General features: G+C 40.9%; 1 protein-coding gene across 3 annotated transcripts in view; it reads left to right on the top strand.

Moving 5' to 3' along the window:
• The first annotated feature begins 4,562 nt into the window (after positions 1-4,562).
• Positions 4,563-18,940, top strand: part of STRADA (STE20 related adaptor alpha) — a 30,490-nt gene continuing 16,112 nt past the window's right edge. The window contains exons 1-4 of one of the 3 annotated variants that reach the window (XM_068978521.1): positions 4,563-4,635; positions 12,446-12,525; positions 14,565-14,622; positions 16,791-16,819. In XM_068978521.1, the coding sequence (XP_068834622.1) occupies positions 12,490-12,525; positions 14,565-14,622; positions 16,791-16,819 (123 nt within the window). In that variant the 5' untranslated portion in view covers positions 4,563-4,635; positions 12,446-12,489. The remainder of the gene's footprint in view (positions 4,636-12,445; positions 12,526-14,564; positions 14,623-16,790; positions 16,820-18,940) is intronic. The other 2 variants (XM_068978522.1, XM_068978523.1) reach the window with 2 other exon arrangements.

The following is an 18,940-nucleotide window of genomic DNA, read 5'->3' as shown; positions in this document are numbered from 1 at the left end:
GCTATCTTTTGATTAATAAAAGCTTTCTTAAAGTTCCACACATTTGGACCATGGCAGCTAATTTTGTAATTTAAGCATTAATATGAACTACCTATGGACATATATTAAACTAATTGACAAAAGTCTCAGAGTGCCGCCTTTACTTTTCTGGGGTTTCCCTACAAGAGTATAAGCCCATAGGAATGTCCTTCTTGTTCAGTAAAAGTCAGCACTGAAATGCTTTTCCCTTAAGAGTTGGCACTGACAATAATCCTTTTGTTGTTTAGTTGCTAATTCGTGTCCAGCTCTTTGTGATTCCCTGGACTGCAGCACACCAGGCTTCCCTATAATTGTTAGCAGGTTTTGGTTTTGGAGTTGGTTTTGTTTCTTGGCCTTGCTACACGGTTTGCAGGATCTTAGTTCCCCAACTGAGAATCAGACCCATGCCCTTGGCAGCAAGAGCATGGAGTCCTAACCACTGGACCCCCCTCCTAATTCCCACCAGTTGTTTATAGAATGTTTTCTATTTTTAGAGCCCTATTAATAGGCTTCTCCCCCAAAGTCTCCCACTAAAGTTAAGACACCATTGTCTCTCCTGTGACTGAGAGGACAAAGAAAGGAGAATGTTGTTGACTGTCACATGTTAGAAAACCACTAAGCCTTCCAGTCTTGTCTGCATTGCCTGGGCATTTAGCAGTACCACAACAAGTGCTGGACTGGAAGATAAAGACTTGGGTTTTAGTGCCAGCAAAACCAGTTACTAATCCTTTGACTTTGGGTAAGTCACTAACCTCTTTGAGTCTCGTTCTTCCTTCTACAAAGTAAGGATAGTAATTATTTTCTCTACCTGCCTCACATGTAGATCAACACCAAGAGGTAATACATGCAAAATTCTCCTGTAAATGATAGCACTATAAAAGTGTATCATCTAGGTTTATTCTCCAAGTGGTGTATTTTTGCTTTATTCTGTTTTGCTTTTCTTTCTGTCAGTGGAAACCAAGCAGATCCTTTCAGAGTTCTCTAACTTAGAGATATAACATGTGTGTCTACACAAAACATGACAGAGTTTATTTGGGGTGGGGGGCGGGTAGTTTACAATTCTGTTTCCTTAATGATAGAAGCTTTCCTTGTCAGGCACCAATGTGAAACTTTTGTTTAAATGGGACAATTGGTATTCTCATTCCACCCATCCAATAGGAATTGGAAATAAGAAAATTATTTAGACCAGTGTTGTACAGGGACCTATTGGTTTTAGTGCAAGGGACGAAATACTGTACTTTATCATTCCAGCTTCTTTAAGTTCTGGCCTCTACTCATTTTAAATAATTTGAAAAGAGATGAGAGAGAGGAGACAGTTATACTCGTAAGAGTGGCTTCTATTACAGACTGCTAAAACAATAGTGAAAAATACTGCTTTTCTTAGTTTCTGAAATTTGGTGATGGGCCAAAGATATACTTACTTGCATTTGGATAAGTGTGATGGTTTTGTCTTTGTGCAAGTTGAATGTCATCATCTCAGCAGTGACCTGAGAAATGATACAAATTTCAGAAAAAAGTTTTATGTTTTTTTAAATGGCAATCCACTCCAGTGCTATTGCCTGGAAAATCCCATGGACAGAGGAGCCTGGTAGGCTACCGTCCATGGGGTTGCAAAGAGTTGGACACGACTGAGCGACTTCACTTAAAAGGAAGAACTTCATGTCTATTGCTGTATTGCTTTTAATGGATATTACTAGGTTTTATTTTCATCTTTTAAAATTAATTGTCCTCTTTCATTCCACCTATTTGCTTTTCCAAATAGTGTAACTTTTGTTTCTTGAAAAGACACCCAGGCCTTTTAAAGTATTTAGTTCCATATAAGTATTTAGGTTATTTGTTGTATCAACTTTGCTTTCCTATCACATTTTCAACTTAAATGCTTAAATAGCTTTCTTTTGCTTTTTTCTTGCATGTACTTATATTACTTACCAAGGTTGAAGCAAAGCTAGAATTGAAGCCAGTTTTCTGCTTCAGGAAAGAGCTCTGGGTTTGTGGGTTGCGACCCAGGTGCTGTCGTAGTGCTGTAACAAGTCTCTTTCCTCATCTGTAAGTGGGCATCATCTACTCTCACCTTTCTGAAATGCCTGTTCAGAGGATCATATTAGATTATAGGTATAAAGTGCTCAGGACTTCCCAGGTGCCACTAGTGGTAACGAACCCGCCTGCCAATGCAGGAGACACAAGAGATGCAGGTTTGATTCCTTGGTCTGGAGGAAGGCCTGGCAACCCACTCCAGTATTCTTGCCTGGAGAATCCCAGGGACAGAGGAGCCTAGCAGGCTACAATCCTTAGGGTCGAAAAGAGTCTAAGACACAACTGAAGCGACTTAGCACACATAAAGTGCTTAGACATATAAAATGCTCTATAAATTAAATAATGCTGCTCAGCTTGTTAAACTATACATCATAAGCACTTCCAGCTGTCTTTCCAGTATTCTAGGCAATTAGTTTTATTGTTCCCACAGTTAATTTATGTGCTATCTTGAAGAGGGCATTGTAGTCAGTGCTCATCAGTCCCATCTCCATTCCTCTGGACTTCAAGCAGATTTCAGAAGGCTCCAGAAATCTTGAAGAGTTTTAGCCCTTATTATACATAAGTGAGAAGCATTACAGAGCTTGTGCACCCCAGAACTCTTAAGTCAAAAGCAAAGCAAGAAGACACTGAGTTTGTACACCTTAAAAATTGGCCTTTAATTACATCAGTTTTCTAAGTTATCTGGATTTTGGAGACCTTTCTACAAGGAAATTTGCTCCTTTAAACAGTCTAGACAGAAGATTCTCAAACTAGCTTTTGTGGGCAGTCATGATAGCCCCCTTGATTGACTGACATCCAGCTAGAAAATGATGTAGCTACAGGGCTGGGTATCAGATGGGAAGTACTTCTTTATTTAAATTCCCTATCCTGGTGGGTGCATTAAATTTGGCATCTTTTCAGGCACTGACTCCTCTAGTACTCTTATTTCCAAAGACTACATGGCAAAGGGGACGACCGAGGATGAGATGGCTGGATGGCATCACGGACTCGATGGACGTGAGTCTGAGTGAACTCCGGGAGATGGTGATGGACAGGGAGGCCTGGTGTGCTGCGATTCATGGGGTCGCAAAGAGTTGGACACGACAGAGCGACTGAACTGAACTGAACTGAACATGGCAAAATGATCTTTTCCAAAGAACATCACAAGGATTTTACTTCACTTTCTGCTACTATCTTGCTTTGTCAATTTACTAAGTTCGCTGCTGGGTAAGGATCTTATTTGATAATGAGAGAATAGTGAGAATACTGCTTGGGAATGCTAAAGCAATAGATAAGATCAGACTGGTGTAAGATTCAGTAAGATCCTGAGTTGTACTGTAAAAAGTTCACATTGACTTAGGCCTCAAATTTCCACCAGTCCCTTTGAATGTAGGTGAACTCATCCATCTTGGAAGTTAAACCGGTATAAATCTGTGTCAAGGATCTTAGTCAGGAAGGGCTAGTGTTCATTATTGGATGGTGTAGATCCAATATTGGATCCAGCCCACTCCCACCCCCGCCTCCGTGAGAGGAGCAAGTCAGTAAAAAAAAACGCGGGCTCACGGAAGTCTTGCTCCATCACTCATTGCTTCATTGCTTTCTCAAGCCCTGCATCCCTTGGCTGAGGCTAGCCTACCCTGAAAGGCAAACTTAACAGGTTTCTGCAAACGGCACATGTCTCAAAGTCGTGGGTACGGAAGGATTCAGGACAAAAAAAGATAGTTAAGCAGTTTTCCTCCCTTTATAGAAGGCGGCACAGAGAACGGGTGGGTTTCCCCTTTGTAGCTTGTCAGTCTGGTGCCCGAGAGGCCAAAGTGAGGGGCGTTTAAAACATCTTCAAAGAAAGTGCGAGACTGATTTTTCCTAAAGTCCTACCACAGGAAAGGAAAAAGAACCCGCCAAAAAGTAGCCAAGTCAGCAGCCAGCGTTGGTTTGCCTTCCTCTAGTCCCCTTGACTCTTTCTTCATTATTGAAATCATCCCACTTCCTTCCTGCTTCCGGGACCGAGGCTCACAGAGCCGTTTTCAGACCCCGAAGAAGACCACATCAAGGACAAGCTAGGTCTCTGGCTTCCACACGCGGGGACACAGGTTTCATCTGTTGGAGACCGAATGCCCTCAGGTTTGCGCTGCGCGTAATCAGGTGACTCAGAATTGGAGAACCGTTCTGTGCGAGGTAGCTGCTAAGAAAAACCCCGCCGCACTCGAGGAGACACAGGAACCACGCGGCTTCTCCACGAGCTTCGCCCGGGGCCAGGGGGCCGGGGCGGGGCGGAGCTTCCCCACGAACCGCGCCCGAGCCTAGGGCGCCGGGGCGGGGCGGAGCTTCCCCACGGGCCGCGCCCGAGCCCAGGGGGCCGGGCCGGGGCGGGGCTTCCTCTCCCGCGCGGGGCGGGACGGAACGTCCCCACTTGCCGCGCCCGGGCGGAGGCGGCCGGGGCGGGGCGGGGCGGAGCTCTCCTCTACCAGCCCTCCCCGCGTCCCTCTACTGCGCATGGCACGCTGCGTACCTCCCTCCCAGCAACCGGCCTGGCGGCAGCGCAGCCTTAAACCAAGGAGGCGGAGCTGAGACGGGGCCGGGACTGCTTGCTAACTCCAGGACCAGGTACCGGGCTGGCGGGGGCCGCCTGGTGCGCTCCGGGGATCAGTTCCTCCTCGCCCTGACGCCGATTCCATCTCCTCAGGGGCGGGCCTTCATCGTAGCGGCCACCCTTCGCCTCCCTCGTCCTCCGCGGGCCCCCTTTACGTAAACCCGAACCCTTCTCGATTCCCGCAGTGAGGGGCTGTAGCCCGAGAAGAGAATAGGCTTGGGCCTAGCCCGGAGACACCGCAGCGGAGTGGCCGGGCGGAAGAGGCGAGCGCCTGCTTTTCCTCTCCCCTTCCCCCCTGATTTCCAGGTGGGAAACCTGGGGCCCAGGTGACAGTTTGTCCTGATGTAGCGAAGAGGAGGCATATTCTCTCCCCGCACCCCGTTCGCGCCCCCCTCATCCGCATCTCTTCCCAGGCGGCACAGGCAGCAGTAGGTGAAGCCCTCATAAGGACAGAGCTCAGGTATTCCCTGAATCAGCCTAAACAGAGCTTCTAATTGTCTTGTTTTCCAAAATGCTTAAGTGCCCACAGCACCTTGGGGTGGAGATGCAGGATGGGGGTAGGGAAGTGAGCGCGAGGGAGGGGAGTGGTTAAATAAAATTGTTCAAGTTTTCAGGAAATGGGGAACCAACTTTTCTGCCCAGCCTGCTGCTAAGGTATCCTACGATATTCGAACTTCTTCCCAAAGAGGAAAAGACGTGCCAATTGACCCTTTTCTTATTGCAACATTTGTTGGGGTAGAACCGAACTCCAATATGTTTTTGTGGCATTAAGACAGTTTTTCATTGACTGATCTATGCTTTTCTGTAGAGATCCCCAACATTGTTTCTTGTCCCTGAAAGTTGAAGAAACCAAATCTTTTCTGATTATCTGCCTCAAGCCTATTCAGCCATAAGATAAAGTGTTGAACTGGTTAAATTTGTTGCCCTTTAACTAGATTTCTTAGAGGTGTTGTGACCCAAATGCAGTGTTTATAGTTGTAATCCCAGACATGGAAGAAGTTTAGAAAACCAGTGACAAAAATAGGGGAAAAAGAAAAATTGATAAGGTAAATAAATTTTCCTTTCTATACCATTTAGCATCTGGTCAGCGTTATCAAATCAGATGATGCCTTTTCAGTCATTACATCTTTACACTCAGTCTTGAGGCTTCTCCCTAAGCTTCTCTGTTATCACTTACAGCTTCTAGAGCACAGGCTTTGGAATAGACTGACTCAGTCCTCTGTTACTTGCCTGTGTAACTTCGGTTACTGGTTGTTGTTTTTATTTTAGTTTTTTTGGCCGTGTCATACAGCATGTGGGATCTTAGTTCCCCACCAGGGATTGAACCTGCTCCTCCTGCAGTGACAGCAGGGAGTCTTAACCCCTGGACTGCGAAGGAAGTCCCATGTCTGTGTAATTTGGGCATTTAACCTGAATCCTAATTTCCTGATCTGTAAAATGAGGATCACTAATAACTTATTGTGAGCTGATCTCCATGAAGCATTTAGCACAGATGCCTGGCACATGCTAAGTTCACCATAAGTGTCTGCTGCTTTATTCTCACTATTATTAATTTAACAGACACAAGAGTGTCCATATTAAGTGTTGGTCACAGTCGCCCCTGGGAATGCTGTTCCTTGTTGTAAACAAGATGCATTCCCTGCCTTCACAGACTTTAGTGACAGAAAATGATAAATAGGCCGTTGAGAGAGTGGTATGTCTAAGGACTGAATACACAGGCCAAGCATCTAACCCGGGTGGGGTGGGGCAGTCTGATAGGACTTCCTATAGCGAAAGGACAGGCAAAAGATGAATAGATTGGAAAAGTGTAAGTGGTCCACGAGGGGAAGCAGGGTCTTTAAAGTTTATTCTTTGGGTTCCGTTTCCTACCTGCCTTTGAAGTTGTGCTCAGTCGTACCCAACTCTTTGTGACCCCCATGGACTGTAGCCCGCCAGGCTCCTCGGTCTGTGGAATTTTCCAGACAAGAATACTGGAGCGGGTTGCCATTTCCTGCCGCAGGAGAGCTTCCTGACCCAGGAATCAAATCCTTGACTCTTTCTTCTCCTGCATTGGCAGGCGGATTCTTTACTGTTGCACCGCCTGGGAAGTCCACTGCCTTTGATGCTCCATGTCCTAAAAGAAGCTCCATGTCCATGTCCTAAATATGAACTTATCCCAGTGCTTACTTCCCAGCTTTCTGCTTTTCTCTCAGCATTTTCTTCTGAAGTGAATTTCTGTCACTCATACAGCTTTAGCTGCTGACTCCCAAGTCCGCAGAGCCGTCTCTAACCCCTCTTTTAAGCATCAGCCTTACTTTTCTAACTAAATGGTATTTCTACTTGGGATATAAAACTGGTTTCTTAACTGCAGCATAACTTAAAAACTCAAACTCATCTTTCCACGAAAATAACTTCCATCTCTGACTTTTCCTGTTTTGTCTTTGACACACTACTCTTCGCAGTTACTCAGGCACACACGCAAAAAAGTCATCAGAGTTGTTCACAGGTAGAACAGGTTCCCTGATTAGGTAGTGAGTTTTCAAGCAGAGACTCCAGGTGTTTTTAAAGCTGTTCTACCAAAGAGTGGCAGGTAGACTCAGTGACTTATGGTGTCCTTACTAACTTATTTTTCTTTGTCCTTATCCATCTGTTTTTTTTAATTGGAGGATGATTGCTTTACAATGTTGTGTTGGTTTCTGCCTTACAACAACATGAATCAGTCATAACTATATATATGTATCCCCTCCCTCTAGAGCCTCCCTCCCACCCATCCCCATCTATTTCTCAATATTCTTTCTGCCGCAGGCTCATATCACCACAGATGTGGCCCAGAATAATTGTATTCCCTCTTTTTCTTTTTTTAATTATACTGGTTTCTAACTAACATTCCTTTCTCTGTTTTTTTTTCACCTCCCTCCTCTCACATCTCTTAGCAGATTACACAGCCCCTCACAACCTTCAGTTCAGTCGCTCAGTTGTGTCCAACTCTTTGCAACCCCATGGACTGCAACACTCCAGGCTTCCCTGTCCATTACCACCAACTCCCAGAGCTTGCTCAAACTCATGTCCATCGAGACAGTGATGCCATCCAACCATCTCATCCTCTATCGTCCCCTTCTCCTCCCAGCTGAGACACCAGGGAAGCCCCTCACAACCCTAGCCCACCTGAAAAAAAGAATGGAAATGTGGCTGATTTTTTTTCTAGATCTTCAAAAGCATATCTGAGTATTTATTTTAGTAATTTTATTTTGAAAATCAGCTTTGTTCAGATATAATTTACCTGTAACAAAATATACCTATATCAAGTGTACAGTTTGTTGAGTTTTGACAAGTACACTTACATAACCACCATTCAATAAAGATAGAGAACTTCTCCATCACCCTGAAAAGTTCTTGTGTGTCTCTTTGAAGTTGGTCCCTTATCTCACTGTTGGGTCCAGGCAACCAAGACCTGCTTTCTGTCGTACTTTTGCTTTTTCTAGGATTTTACGTGAATGGAAAGAGTATGTAGATTTGTGTCTGACTTTTCCCCCTTAACCTGAAATTGTTGCCTGTATCACCAGTTTGTCCCTTTTTATTGCTGAGTAGTATTACATTGGTGTCTGTTCAGTTCAGTTCAGTCGCTCAGTTGTGTATGACTCTTTGCGACCCCATGGACTGCAGCACTCCAGGCTTCCCTGTCAATCACCAACTCCCAGAGTTTACCCAAACTCATGTCCATTGAGTTGGTGATGCCATCCAACTATCTCATCCTCTCTCATCCCCTTCTCCTCCCGCCTTCAATCTTTTCCAGCATCAGAGTCTTTCAAATGAGTCAGTTCTTTGCATCAGGTGGCCAAAGTATTGGAGTTTCAGCTTCAGCTTCAGCCCTCCCAATGAACACTCAGGACTGATCTCCTTTAGAATGGACTATTTGGATCTCCTTGCAGTCCAAGGGACTCTCAAGAGTCTTCTCCAACACCACAGTTCAAAAGCATCAATTCTTTGGTGCTCAGCTTACCTTATAGTCCAACTCTCACATCCATACATGACTACTGGAAAAACCATAGCCCTGACTAGACTGACCTTTGTTGGCAAAGTAATGTCTCTGCTTTTTAATATGCTGTCTAGGTTGGTCATAACTTTCCTTCCAAGGAGTAAGTGTCTGTTCATGTCATGGCTGCAGTCACCATCTGCAGTGATTTTGGAGCCCCCCAAAATAAAGTTTGACACTGTTTCCCCATCTGTTTGCTATGAAGTGATGGGACCAGATGCCATGATCTTAGTTTGCTGAATGTTGAGCTTTAAGCCAACTTTTCACTCTCTTTCACTTTCATCAAGAGGCTCTTCAGTTCTTCACTTTCTGCCATAAGGGTGGTGTCATCTGCATATCTGAGGTTATTGATATTTTTCCTGGCAATCTTCATTCCAACCTGTGCTTCCTCCAGCCCAGCATTCCTCATGATGTATTCTGCGTATAAGTTAAATAATCAGGGTGACAATATACAGCCTTGACGTACTCCTTTTCCGATTTGGAACCAGTCTGTTGTTCCATGTCCAGTTCTAACTGTTGCTTCCTGACCTGTACCACATTTTTAAAATCTGTTTACCAGTTGGTAGATGCTTGAATTGTTTTCAGCTTGGGGCTATTTTGAATATGCTTTTATGAACATTCATATACAAGCTAATGAGAAGATATGTTTTCATTTCTCTTGAGTAGATGACCTAGAGCAGAATTATTGAGTCATAAGAAAGTTTCTTAGTGGTGTCTTTCTAAGGCAGACATTTTAAATTTTGATAAAGATTAACTTGTCATCTTTTTCTTTTATGTTTTATGCTCTTGATGTTCTATTTTTGAATCTGTACTTATCCCAATATCATGAAGATTTTCTCCTCTCTTTTCTTTAGTAGTTCTAACTTTTTCTTTAGTTCTGTGATCCATTTTAGGTTAATTTTTGTGTGCAGTATAAGGTCAGCATTGAGGTTCATTTTTTTAAAAATAAATATCAAGTTGTATCTAGACTGTTTTTCCCCATAAAATTACTTTGGTTATTCTCTTGAAAAGTAATTGACCATATATGTATGGGTCTATTTCTAGGTTCTCTGTTCTGTTTCACTGACCCATATATCTATCCTTATACCAAAGTACACCATCTTGATTATTTTAGCAATAAAGAAGTCTGGAGTTCAGGTAATAAAAGTCTTCTGACTTTCTTTTTCAAAATTATTTTGGCTATTTTAGGTCCCTCATATTTCAATGTAAATTTTAGCCTGAGCTTATCAATTTCTTTTGAAAGTCTGCTGGGATTTTGATAAGCATTGCACTGAATCTGTAGATCAGTTTGGAGAGAATTGACATCTTAATAATACTGAGTCTTCCAATTTATGAACATGGCATATCTTTTAGCTAGATCATCTTTAATCTCTCTTAGCAGTGTTTTATCATTTTACAGGTCTTACTCATAGTTTATTAAAATTATTCCTAGTCATTTTATGTTTTCATTGGTTTATTGATGGTATTTTAAAAATTTCATTTTCTGATTGGTTGTTGCTATATATAGAAATATAATTGGGTTTTATAATCGATCTTTATAAATTAATTTTCTTAAGTTAAATGATTTTTTTTTGTAGAATACTTCGGTTTCTACGTAGGGTTTCCCTAACAGCTCAGTTAGTAAAGAATCTGCCTGCAGTGCATGAGACCCCGGTTCGATTCCTGGGTTGGGAAGATCCACTGGAGAAGGGATAGGCCACCCGCCCCAGTACTCTTGGGCTTCCCTTGTGGCTCAGCTGGTAAAGAATCCGCCTGCAATGCAGGAGACCTAGCTTGGGAAGATCCCCTGGAGAAGGGAAAGGCTACCCACTCCAATATTCTGGCCTGGAGAATTCCATGAACTGTACAGTCAGTGGGGTCACAAAGAGTCGGACATGACTGAGTGGCTTCCATTAGATTTCTATGTATACAGTCTTGTTATTTATGAATAAAGAATTTTACATCCTTTTTTCCCATATGTATGCCTTTTATTTCTTCTTGCCTTTTTGCATTGGCCAAGACCACTATTACAGTGTTGAGAAGAAGTGATAACGTTTTTGCTTTATTTCTGTCCTTAGAGGAAACTCATTCATTCTTCTTACTATTAATAGATGTTAGCTATAAATTTTTTATATGTATCTGTTACGAAGTTGACTTGGTAAATCCCATTTCTATCCTATTCTTTTTTGACTATTCCTAGTTGACTAAGAGTTTTTTTTTAAAAAATTTGTGGCTTAGTGTTGAATTTTGTTAGATGGTTTTTCTCCATCTATTGAAATGATTGTATTTTTACTTGTTTACTCAGTTAATAAGATAAAATTACATCATTTAAAAAAATTCCTTAAAATTGGTGGTTCTTTATTTGCAAGCAGCTTCAAAAACAATTTTATGTATGTTGATTCATTTTTTAATGTTAAACTGATTTTTTATTCCTGAACTAAACCCTCTTTGGTCATGATGTATTATGCTTTAGCCATTCTAGATATAAATTCTTAACTATAAATAGCAAACATAAAACAAAATCAGGATGATATGAAAAAACATACATTTGAGAAGTGGCAAAAGGTCCTGGGAATGGGTAACAAAAATATGAAACTTAGCAAAAAGGTTGGAAAATAAAGTTTGAAGAAGTTTCCTGGAAAGTAGAAAGTTGTAAAGTAGGAGTGAAATATAACTTTAGTGGATAATCCTAGAAGTACATCTTTAACTATTAGAATTTCTGTTGCTGTTTCTTGCTACAAAAATAATATTCCCCAGAATTGGAAGACCCACATTTCCACATTAAAAAGGCTGAATACTTTGTAGCTAGTCTAGGTTATAGCCAGAGGATGGAGGGCCTGAGGAAGGCAGTCCCCAGGGAAAAATTGCAATGAATGAGTTTGAGTGTATGGAAAAATACATTGATAAGACTAATAGTAGAAATGTTGAGGTATTTGGAAAAAGTTAATAACTACATGGAAAAACAACCAAGTGAAAAAATGAGGCAGTTATTAACTCTGCTGGGGGTGGGGTGGGAGAATGAGTGTATAAGACAAAAGACATAGTCGTCTCTAACTGTTTGCCTGTGCTAAGAACCAAGTCCTTGGGCTTTCCAAGTGGCACTAGGGGTAAAGAACCTGCCTGCCAACGCAGGAGACAAGAGACTCCTTAGGAGTTCGATCCCTGGGTCACGAAGATCCCCTGGAGGAGAACGTGGCAACCCACTCTAGTATACTTGCCTGGAGAATCCCATGGACAGAGGAGCCTGGCCAGCTATAGTCCGTGGGGTCACAAAGAGGTGGACACAACCAAAGCAATTTAGCATGCAAGAACCTTGTTGGTGTAGTCATAGTAATGTAAATTTGGACCATGGTTTTAACCAGAATTTATGTCAGAGCTATGTTGGGAGAATGAAGGCAGGAAAGTAGGGTGCAGTTGATGTAGGAGAGCCTAGTTTTCACTACCATGGTGGGAAGTTAGTAGATAAATGTCTAAAATGGGTAAGTCATCACATGTAAACAACATGTAAAAACGATGATTAAAAAGAAGGGTAAGCAACCAAAAGAATTAAAGGTAATTGCTTCTACAAAGGTGTCAAGAGAAATTTAAAAATTTTCTAAAAACCTATAACAAACTTCATTTTCCTTACAGAGATGCAGTATTTCAGAATGTATTTGGCCATAGTACCTCCAGGTTTATTGTCACTGAAAGTTTCTCTAAAATGTCTTTATAGTCTAGCAATTTGTAGGTTTAGTTCAGTGCTTTGGACGGTAGACTCAGTAAGTTTTTGTTAATCAACAAATATTTCTACAAAAGTGGGCTTGACTAACAACTTGTGTCTATTTTCCTTTTAGGTTTAAATTTTTGAAATTGAAGTAGGTCTACACGTTAGGAACTCATGTCTTTTCTTGTAAGTAAACCAGAGCGAATTAGGGTGAGTGTTTTTCTTCTGCCTTTACTATTTTTATTTTCCAAAAAGCAGTGTGTTTTAGCAGATACTGTAGACTTTTTTTTTTTTCAATGTGATGCTCAGAATCATGTAGAAGGGAGAGATGTAGAAAGTCAAGCAGGCATTTCAGCCTCCACTGCAAAGAACAGAACTTGCAGGCGCACGCTGACTGGAGACACAGAAGATCACATGCCCACCAGCTTGTCTGGTAGAAAAGAAACAAGGTGGCTTATTTCATGAGTATCAGTCACACATTAAATGAGTTGCTGGCCCTTTTCATCACAGATATGCACCCACTAATGATCTGCCTGTGTCCTGCGCGTTTTCAGTGAGTTTGTGGGTTTTAAAAATCAGCATCAAATTGTAATCATTGGAACACTTTTTTGAGCCCAGGCCATCAGCAGTAAAAGCACAGAGTCCTAACCACTGGACTGCCAGGGAACTGCCATCATAGGTTTTAACTGAAGACTTTGAAAAAATTTATTACACCTGAGAACTTCACTAGCTAAAATGACCTCAGGAACAAATACTGGGTTTAGCTTCCAAGATTTTGTAAGCATTTAATATCAAGTATTTAAATGCAGTAGTAATCATTTTAAAATTCTTTAACAGTGTATATGTAAAATGAGACATTGTGAATAGACCACCTTCTTTTGTGGCTTGTGGCATCTCAGCTCCTAGACCAGGGATTGCACCTGGGCCATAGCAATGAAAGCCTGGAATCCTAACCACTAGGCCATCAGGGAATTACCTGAATATACCACTTTCTTTAAATATTAAGGTATAAATTATATTTTGTGGTACAGTGCATATGAATATTTTTATCAAGTTTTTTATTTAGGGTGTTGCTCTTTTACTTGGAAAAAATTGATACAGAGAAGGATAAAGAATGATGGTATAGTTTCAATTCATAGTCCTTATTATGTAACTTTTTTTTTGCAATGTATTTCTGAATGTTCCTTATCTTTTTCTTGTGTTTATGTGGATAAGAATAACTTATATTGGAAAGAATAAACTTTGCTATTAAGAGGGAAAAAAATACAGAATCCTTCCTTGGCCTGAACTCTACCTGGTGGAAAGAAGACCCTCAAGCCGATGGGCTTCCCGGGTGGCGCTAGTGGTAAAGGTTCTCACCTGCCAGTGCAGGAGACGTGGGTTCGATCCCTGGGTGGGGAAGATCCTTGGTGAAGGAACTGGCAACCCATTCCAGTATTCTTGCCTGGAGAACTCCATGGATGGAGGACCCTACCGGACTACACTACAGTCCAGGGGGTTGCAAAGTCAGACGGGACTGAGCACACACGGAAGCCACTAACTTCCTGTTGTAAACTCTAAATGTTGATTCAAAGTAATACCAGCCTTAAGTGAAATGCAGCCTTGTTCCCATGGCTTTTATGTATGAGCTGCTTTTCTCTCTCAGCCTGATTGAGGTGAAACCAGACGTCTGATTCGTACGATAGAAACCCATACTCGTTTGAAATAGGCCAGTTGTATAAACCATAGATCAGTCATGCTAGTTCAGTCCTGGTAAACTTGGTAGAAAATTTAAACGTTGATGATGTCTTTAGAACTCCTACTGGATGAAAGCATATGTAGCTGGCTGATTCCTTTTACAAACTACTAGGGGCTTGTGAAACCCTGTTTTCTGTGCTGTGAATTTATCCTATTTGTTTCAAATTGGCAATAATGACCCAAAGCATCTATAGTAGACAGCCATGGACTGACAGTGTTCTAGACAGGAAGGACAAAACCAGTCCTCATTGATAGGGCCAGGACACCTGTCATCTGTTAGATTTGAGAGTTGCTCACCAAGTTAGGCAAAGAAGAATAGAGCAAGGAGGTAATCTAGTGTTTTCAGTCGATTTGAATCCCAGTTTCTTTTCAAAACTTGTCCTTAGTAATGTAGCCTAACTATACTGCATGATTCAGTGTTCATAGTTGTATTTTTGTCTTTCTAATGGCTGATCGCTAATTTTTTGTGGCTTGGAAGAAGTACTAATTCTCTCTGGGGTTTTCCTCTTTAGCGGTGGGTCTCGGAAAAGTTCATTGTTGAGGGCTTAAGAGATTTGGAACTATTTGGAGGTAAGTACAGTATGGCTTTTAGCCATCAGTTCAGGATAAATATCACTACCCTTTTCTTGATTACAATCAATTTATAGACATTAGCAATTCCAAGGGAAAGTTGTTATATTTATTTGGCTCTTTTTTGAATCCATGGTTCCCCCCAAATTTGAGGGCTAATCTGGCAGTTAGTTGTCCTTGGCCTGTCTTGATTGTTAAAAAGCCAGTATTTACTTAAAAGCACACGTGTTTCTTCTAAGTATTTGTCGAGGTGAAATACTTAAAAGGAAAAAAATAGGTGTTTAAAAGCCTCTAGCCTTGAAGATTTAAAAAATAAAATTATGATCAGGACAGAGGTAGCAGTGATATAAAAGTTATGGTTTTACTGATGAATCTAGTTGACTCATCTTTTCATGAGACTTAAAAGAGACTAAAGGAAAAAATCTGTCAGGACAAAGGCGCTAACTTCCTATTGTAAATTCTAAATGTTGATTCAAAGTAAAGTAGATTTACAATTTGGAAGTTTAATAGACCCAACCTCTTCCCTTTGGCTGTTTTCAGATTGAGCTGTTTTGGGAACTGTGATCTTAATTGAAGGCAAGGAAAATTCCTTTTCTATAAAAATAATAGTAATAAAGCCCCATTCTTTGTGTCTGGACACCACAGATACTCACTGTAGCTCCTATAGCTAAAGAAATGGCTTATCAGATTATGTTGATTAACTGATCCAAAATACCCTGAAAGCCTTGAGTAATTGAAAACTCAAGCACGTTAGTTACCAGGTGGTACCTATTAATTTATTTTCCCTAATGCCACTCAGAAAACATCTGGAGTTGAATTATTCATGAACTTTGTCGAAGGGTTGTGTAAAAGACAAATGAGAGTTTAGAAAAATGATGAGTTATTTTTGTTTTGATTATAAACAATAAAAATCATCTACACAGTACAAGCAAGGCTTATGGAACAGAAATACTATATCTGCTCCCATTCTCATTTTCTTCCCGTCGCTAATGGTAACACAGTGGTTTAAAAGTAAATACTGGCATTGATGAAAATTGAGTTGGAAGTCCAGTTTATATTAGTTTAAAATATTCTGGTTATGTGAATTAGATGAATGGATTTTGATTTCGGTATCTTGAGTGTAGGATTTCTGGGTGTCTTTTGATAATTGCCTAGTCTCTGATCTGAGGAAGATGAAGAAATTGTTCTGTATATTGTTTACAGCTTAATGAAGTGTATATTCAGGTTGATACAGCTTGGGATTTGCCTTCTGCTCTATGAAGACTGGGTTTCATTTCCTTTCACCTGTTCACCTGGCTTCTTTTCTTTGACTGTAAGAAGCCTGTCTTAAGCAACCACTCCTGCCATTTGTATACCAGGAAACTGATCCATGGCACACACACAAAAATCTTATTTTGATAAATTGAGGCCAATTTACTCTGCAGATATTTTGGAGATGTGTAATCATTCCAGTCCTTTACAGTTAGAATCTTTACTTCGGTTATTTTTCAGAATGGAGAAAATAAAAAGCACAGATACAGAAGTTGTCCTCTTTTGGAGCAGAAAGTTACTTAAGCTGGCCAATGCTTTGTTCATGTTCACCAGGCATAGCAGAGGGCCCAAAAGCCTTTGCTTTATTTTCATTCAGAACAGGATGTATCTGACTGAAGAATCAAATTCCGTAATGGTCCCACAAACACAGGGTGCTGTATTAAAACTTCTTTTGTCTTTTTTTTTTTTTTGGCAAATCTATTTTTTATTTCCTGTACTCCCTGGGAAATCATCAACAATGTCTATAATTTTATAATGAATTTTTATAAAAGTGTAAGAGTCTGAAACCAGCCTATTGAAAGTAATATTGCTTGCTGATGGAAAGTAATTGTATAACTGAAACTATAGCAGTTGAGTTGTACTCAGTAAAGAATACCCGTAGAATAAGTCTTGCCAAGTTTTGAAGAGCCATAGATTCATGTTTAAAACCCTGTGTATCGGCAGCGTTTTTACTGTGAATCTGTGTGTGTGTGTGTGTGTGTGTGTTTATATGTAGCACTGCAGGCAGTTTTTGCTATAAATGACTTAAGTGGTTTCTATTAATAAATATAGTTCTAAGTGCAGTAATTGCTGTTCTGAATGTGGGTGTGTCTTCTGCCGAAAACACAAAATGCCAACAACCAATCTCTCTACTCCAGAGCAGCCTGCGGGTGACACCCGGAGAAAAGTGAGTGGCTTCCTGGGCTCTTGGACCAAGGCTGTTGCATGGAGTTGACTTGTGGGGCTCCGTTTGGTTTTTTGGTTGGCTTATCATTTTACATTTCTGCTCGTCTGCCCTTGAGTTTTATTTGCAATATCATTCTTCTTGTGGGGACTCAGGTTTCACCCTGGAGAGATTCTGATGTGTACTTTGAAAACAAAAAACATCGCAGACACTCTTTCTCTCTCTTCCCCCTCCTAGCTCTCCCAATCACCTGGCCGCCCTCTCCAAAACAGAAGAGAGAGAAAGTTTCAACACTCTAGTGTGGTTATCTTGCAGTGTCTAGTGGCATTATATTTTCTGTCCTTAGTCAATTAATAATAGATTTCAGTCCACAGAGAGAATATAGATCTCTGTCTAGATGATAAGGCAGGACTTCAAATCTACTTTAAAAACAAACCCCCAGATTTTAATATGCAAAACAGAAAATATAGTATTTTATTGGCAAAAGTTTTAAGAATCCTGCCCCACTTCTGACTCTTCTACTTTATTTTACCAATGGGAATAACAGCAGCAAACCAAGCTGTTTCTGATACAGTGAATCAGTATCATACAGAGAGAATCATACAGAGAGAATCAGAGCCCTTTTCTCCATAGACCTCTTCCTCTTTTCCAGTGACGACCTTGGTGCCTTTTGCAGGCAGCTCCAAGGTGGGTGAAAGATAATGCTGCTGACTAGGAGCTTATTTTTTTTAGGAGTTTATCTTTGAGTGAAGCTTGCTTGGCAGTGCCTGTCTGTCAGATCCGAATATTTTCCAGTCAGGAGACCAAAAACGTGCCCTATACGAACAGTTAGGTGTTCTTCCAGAGTACAGCGCCAGGTGTATGTAGTTTTTATATTTCCCCTGCTGCTGATTTTATACCAAAAGTCATCCTGTGTGAAACCTGTGGGAAGTTGAATGTACTTATTTGTTGGGCATTTCGCAGATAATGTCTTTGTGTGCTTTATTGCATTTTGGTTTATATTCTTTAAACAAAGTTATTTAATGGTCATTTCTCGATATCAGTAGCTTATGTATTTTTCAAATGGTTCAGAATGAACAAATTACTTTTCACGGTAGGGGAAACTAAGAAAAGACTTTGATCGAATTAGTTTCTTTCTCTAGGCAATTTGAGATTACACATTACACTAATAAAACTATGCCATGCTGTGTTTAAAGAGAATGGACTTCATATCTCATCCTTTTCATCTGAATTTTGACCTCGTCTAAATCTGAAACAGTATAATGGACTAACCTGCTTTTCTTGTGGGAAAATCAGACCAAACCTCTTCCTTTCAAAATATTATTGCCTTTGTTTGTTTTCCTAAATAAAGATCAGTTTCTCTCTGAGTTCAGACTGTAGAACATCCATAGCCCAGAAAGCCTCCATTTCAGGGTCGTTTCCAGGCAGTTGGGGACAGAATGGAAGAGGGGCCAAGCAGTCAGCACTAGTTCATTTCGTGAAATTCCAGACTGCCCAGTGAGCTCATTCGTATGCCCAGTCGCCTAAAGAATTGTATTTTCTAAAACACTCTAAAGTACTTTTCTGTAGTCAACAGTTGAAATACGTTTGTCAGGTTACAAGCTAATCATATGAGTAATTAAATGAATCATTCCTTACCTAAGCTCAGCAGAAGTATGACTTTAGTGCACAGGTAGTATGTCTTATATGCACTCTTGGCAACAGAAGGGAGGTGGGTAGTTTTAAGAAAAAGTATCCCATCTGTAGTTTTTCTAAAGGGAGTTATTTAAAATGCATGTTAAAAAAAAATTTTATCTCAGGACTCAAGTGTCTTTCACAGTCCTCTTTTTCAAATTAGAGAAACACAAGGCATTTTGCCTAGAGATCAGAGGAGAGACCTTAAAACACAGTCATTCTAGATTTGTTCTCATCGGGGCCATATTGTTAGCTGCTAAAATACGCGGTGCTTTCTCACATGCAGGTGTCGGATTCTGATCTGCAGAGTTCCCCTGGTAACAGGAGCTAGGGGGTGTGTTGTAGGAGGGCTGGCATTCACAGCGTAGGTCTGTTTGTTGAACTGTCTCCAGTGGAACGGGCTGGTACGTTTGCTTCTCCTCTTCAACCGATGGGAATAACAAGGTCATG

The sequence above is a fragment of the Capricornis sumatraensis genome, chromosome 8 (genome assembly GCF_032405125.1).
Source record: "Capricornis sumatraensis isolate serow.1 chromosome 8, serow.2, whole genome shotgun sequence".
In the NCBI taxonomy this organism is placed as follows: Eukaryota; Metazoa; Chordata; class Mammalia; order Artiodactyla; family Bovidae; genus Capricornis; species Capricornis sumatraensis.
This window is presented reverse-complemented; position numbering and strand designations above follow the sequence as displayed.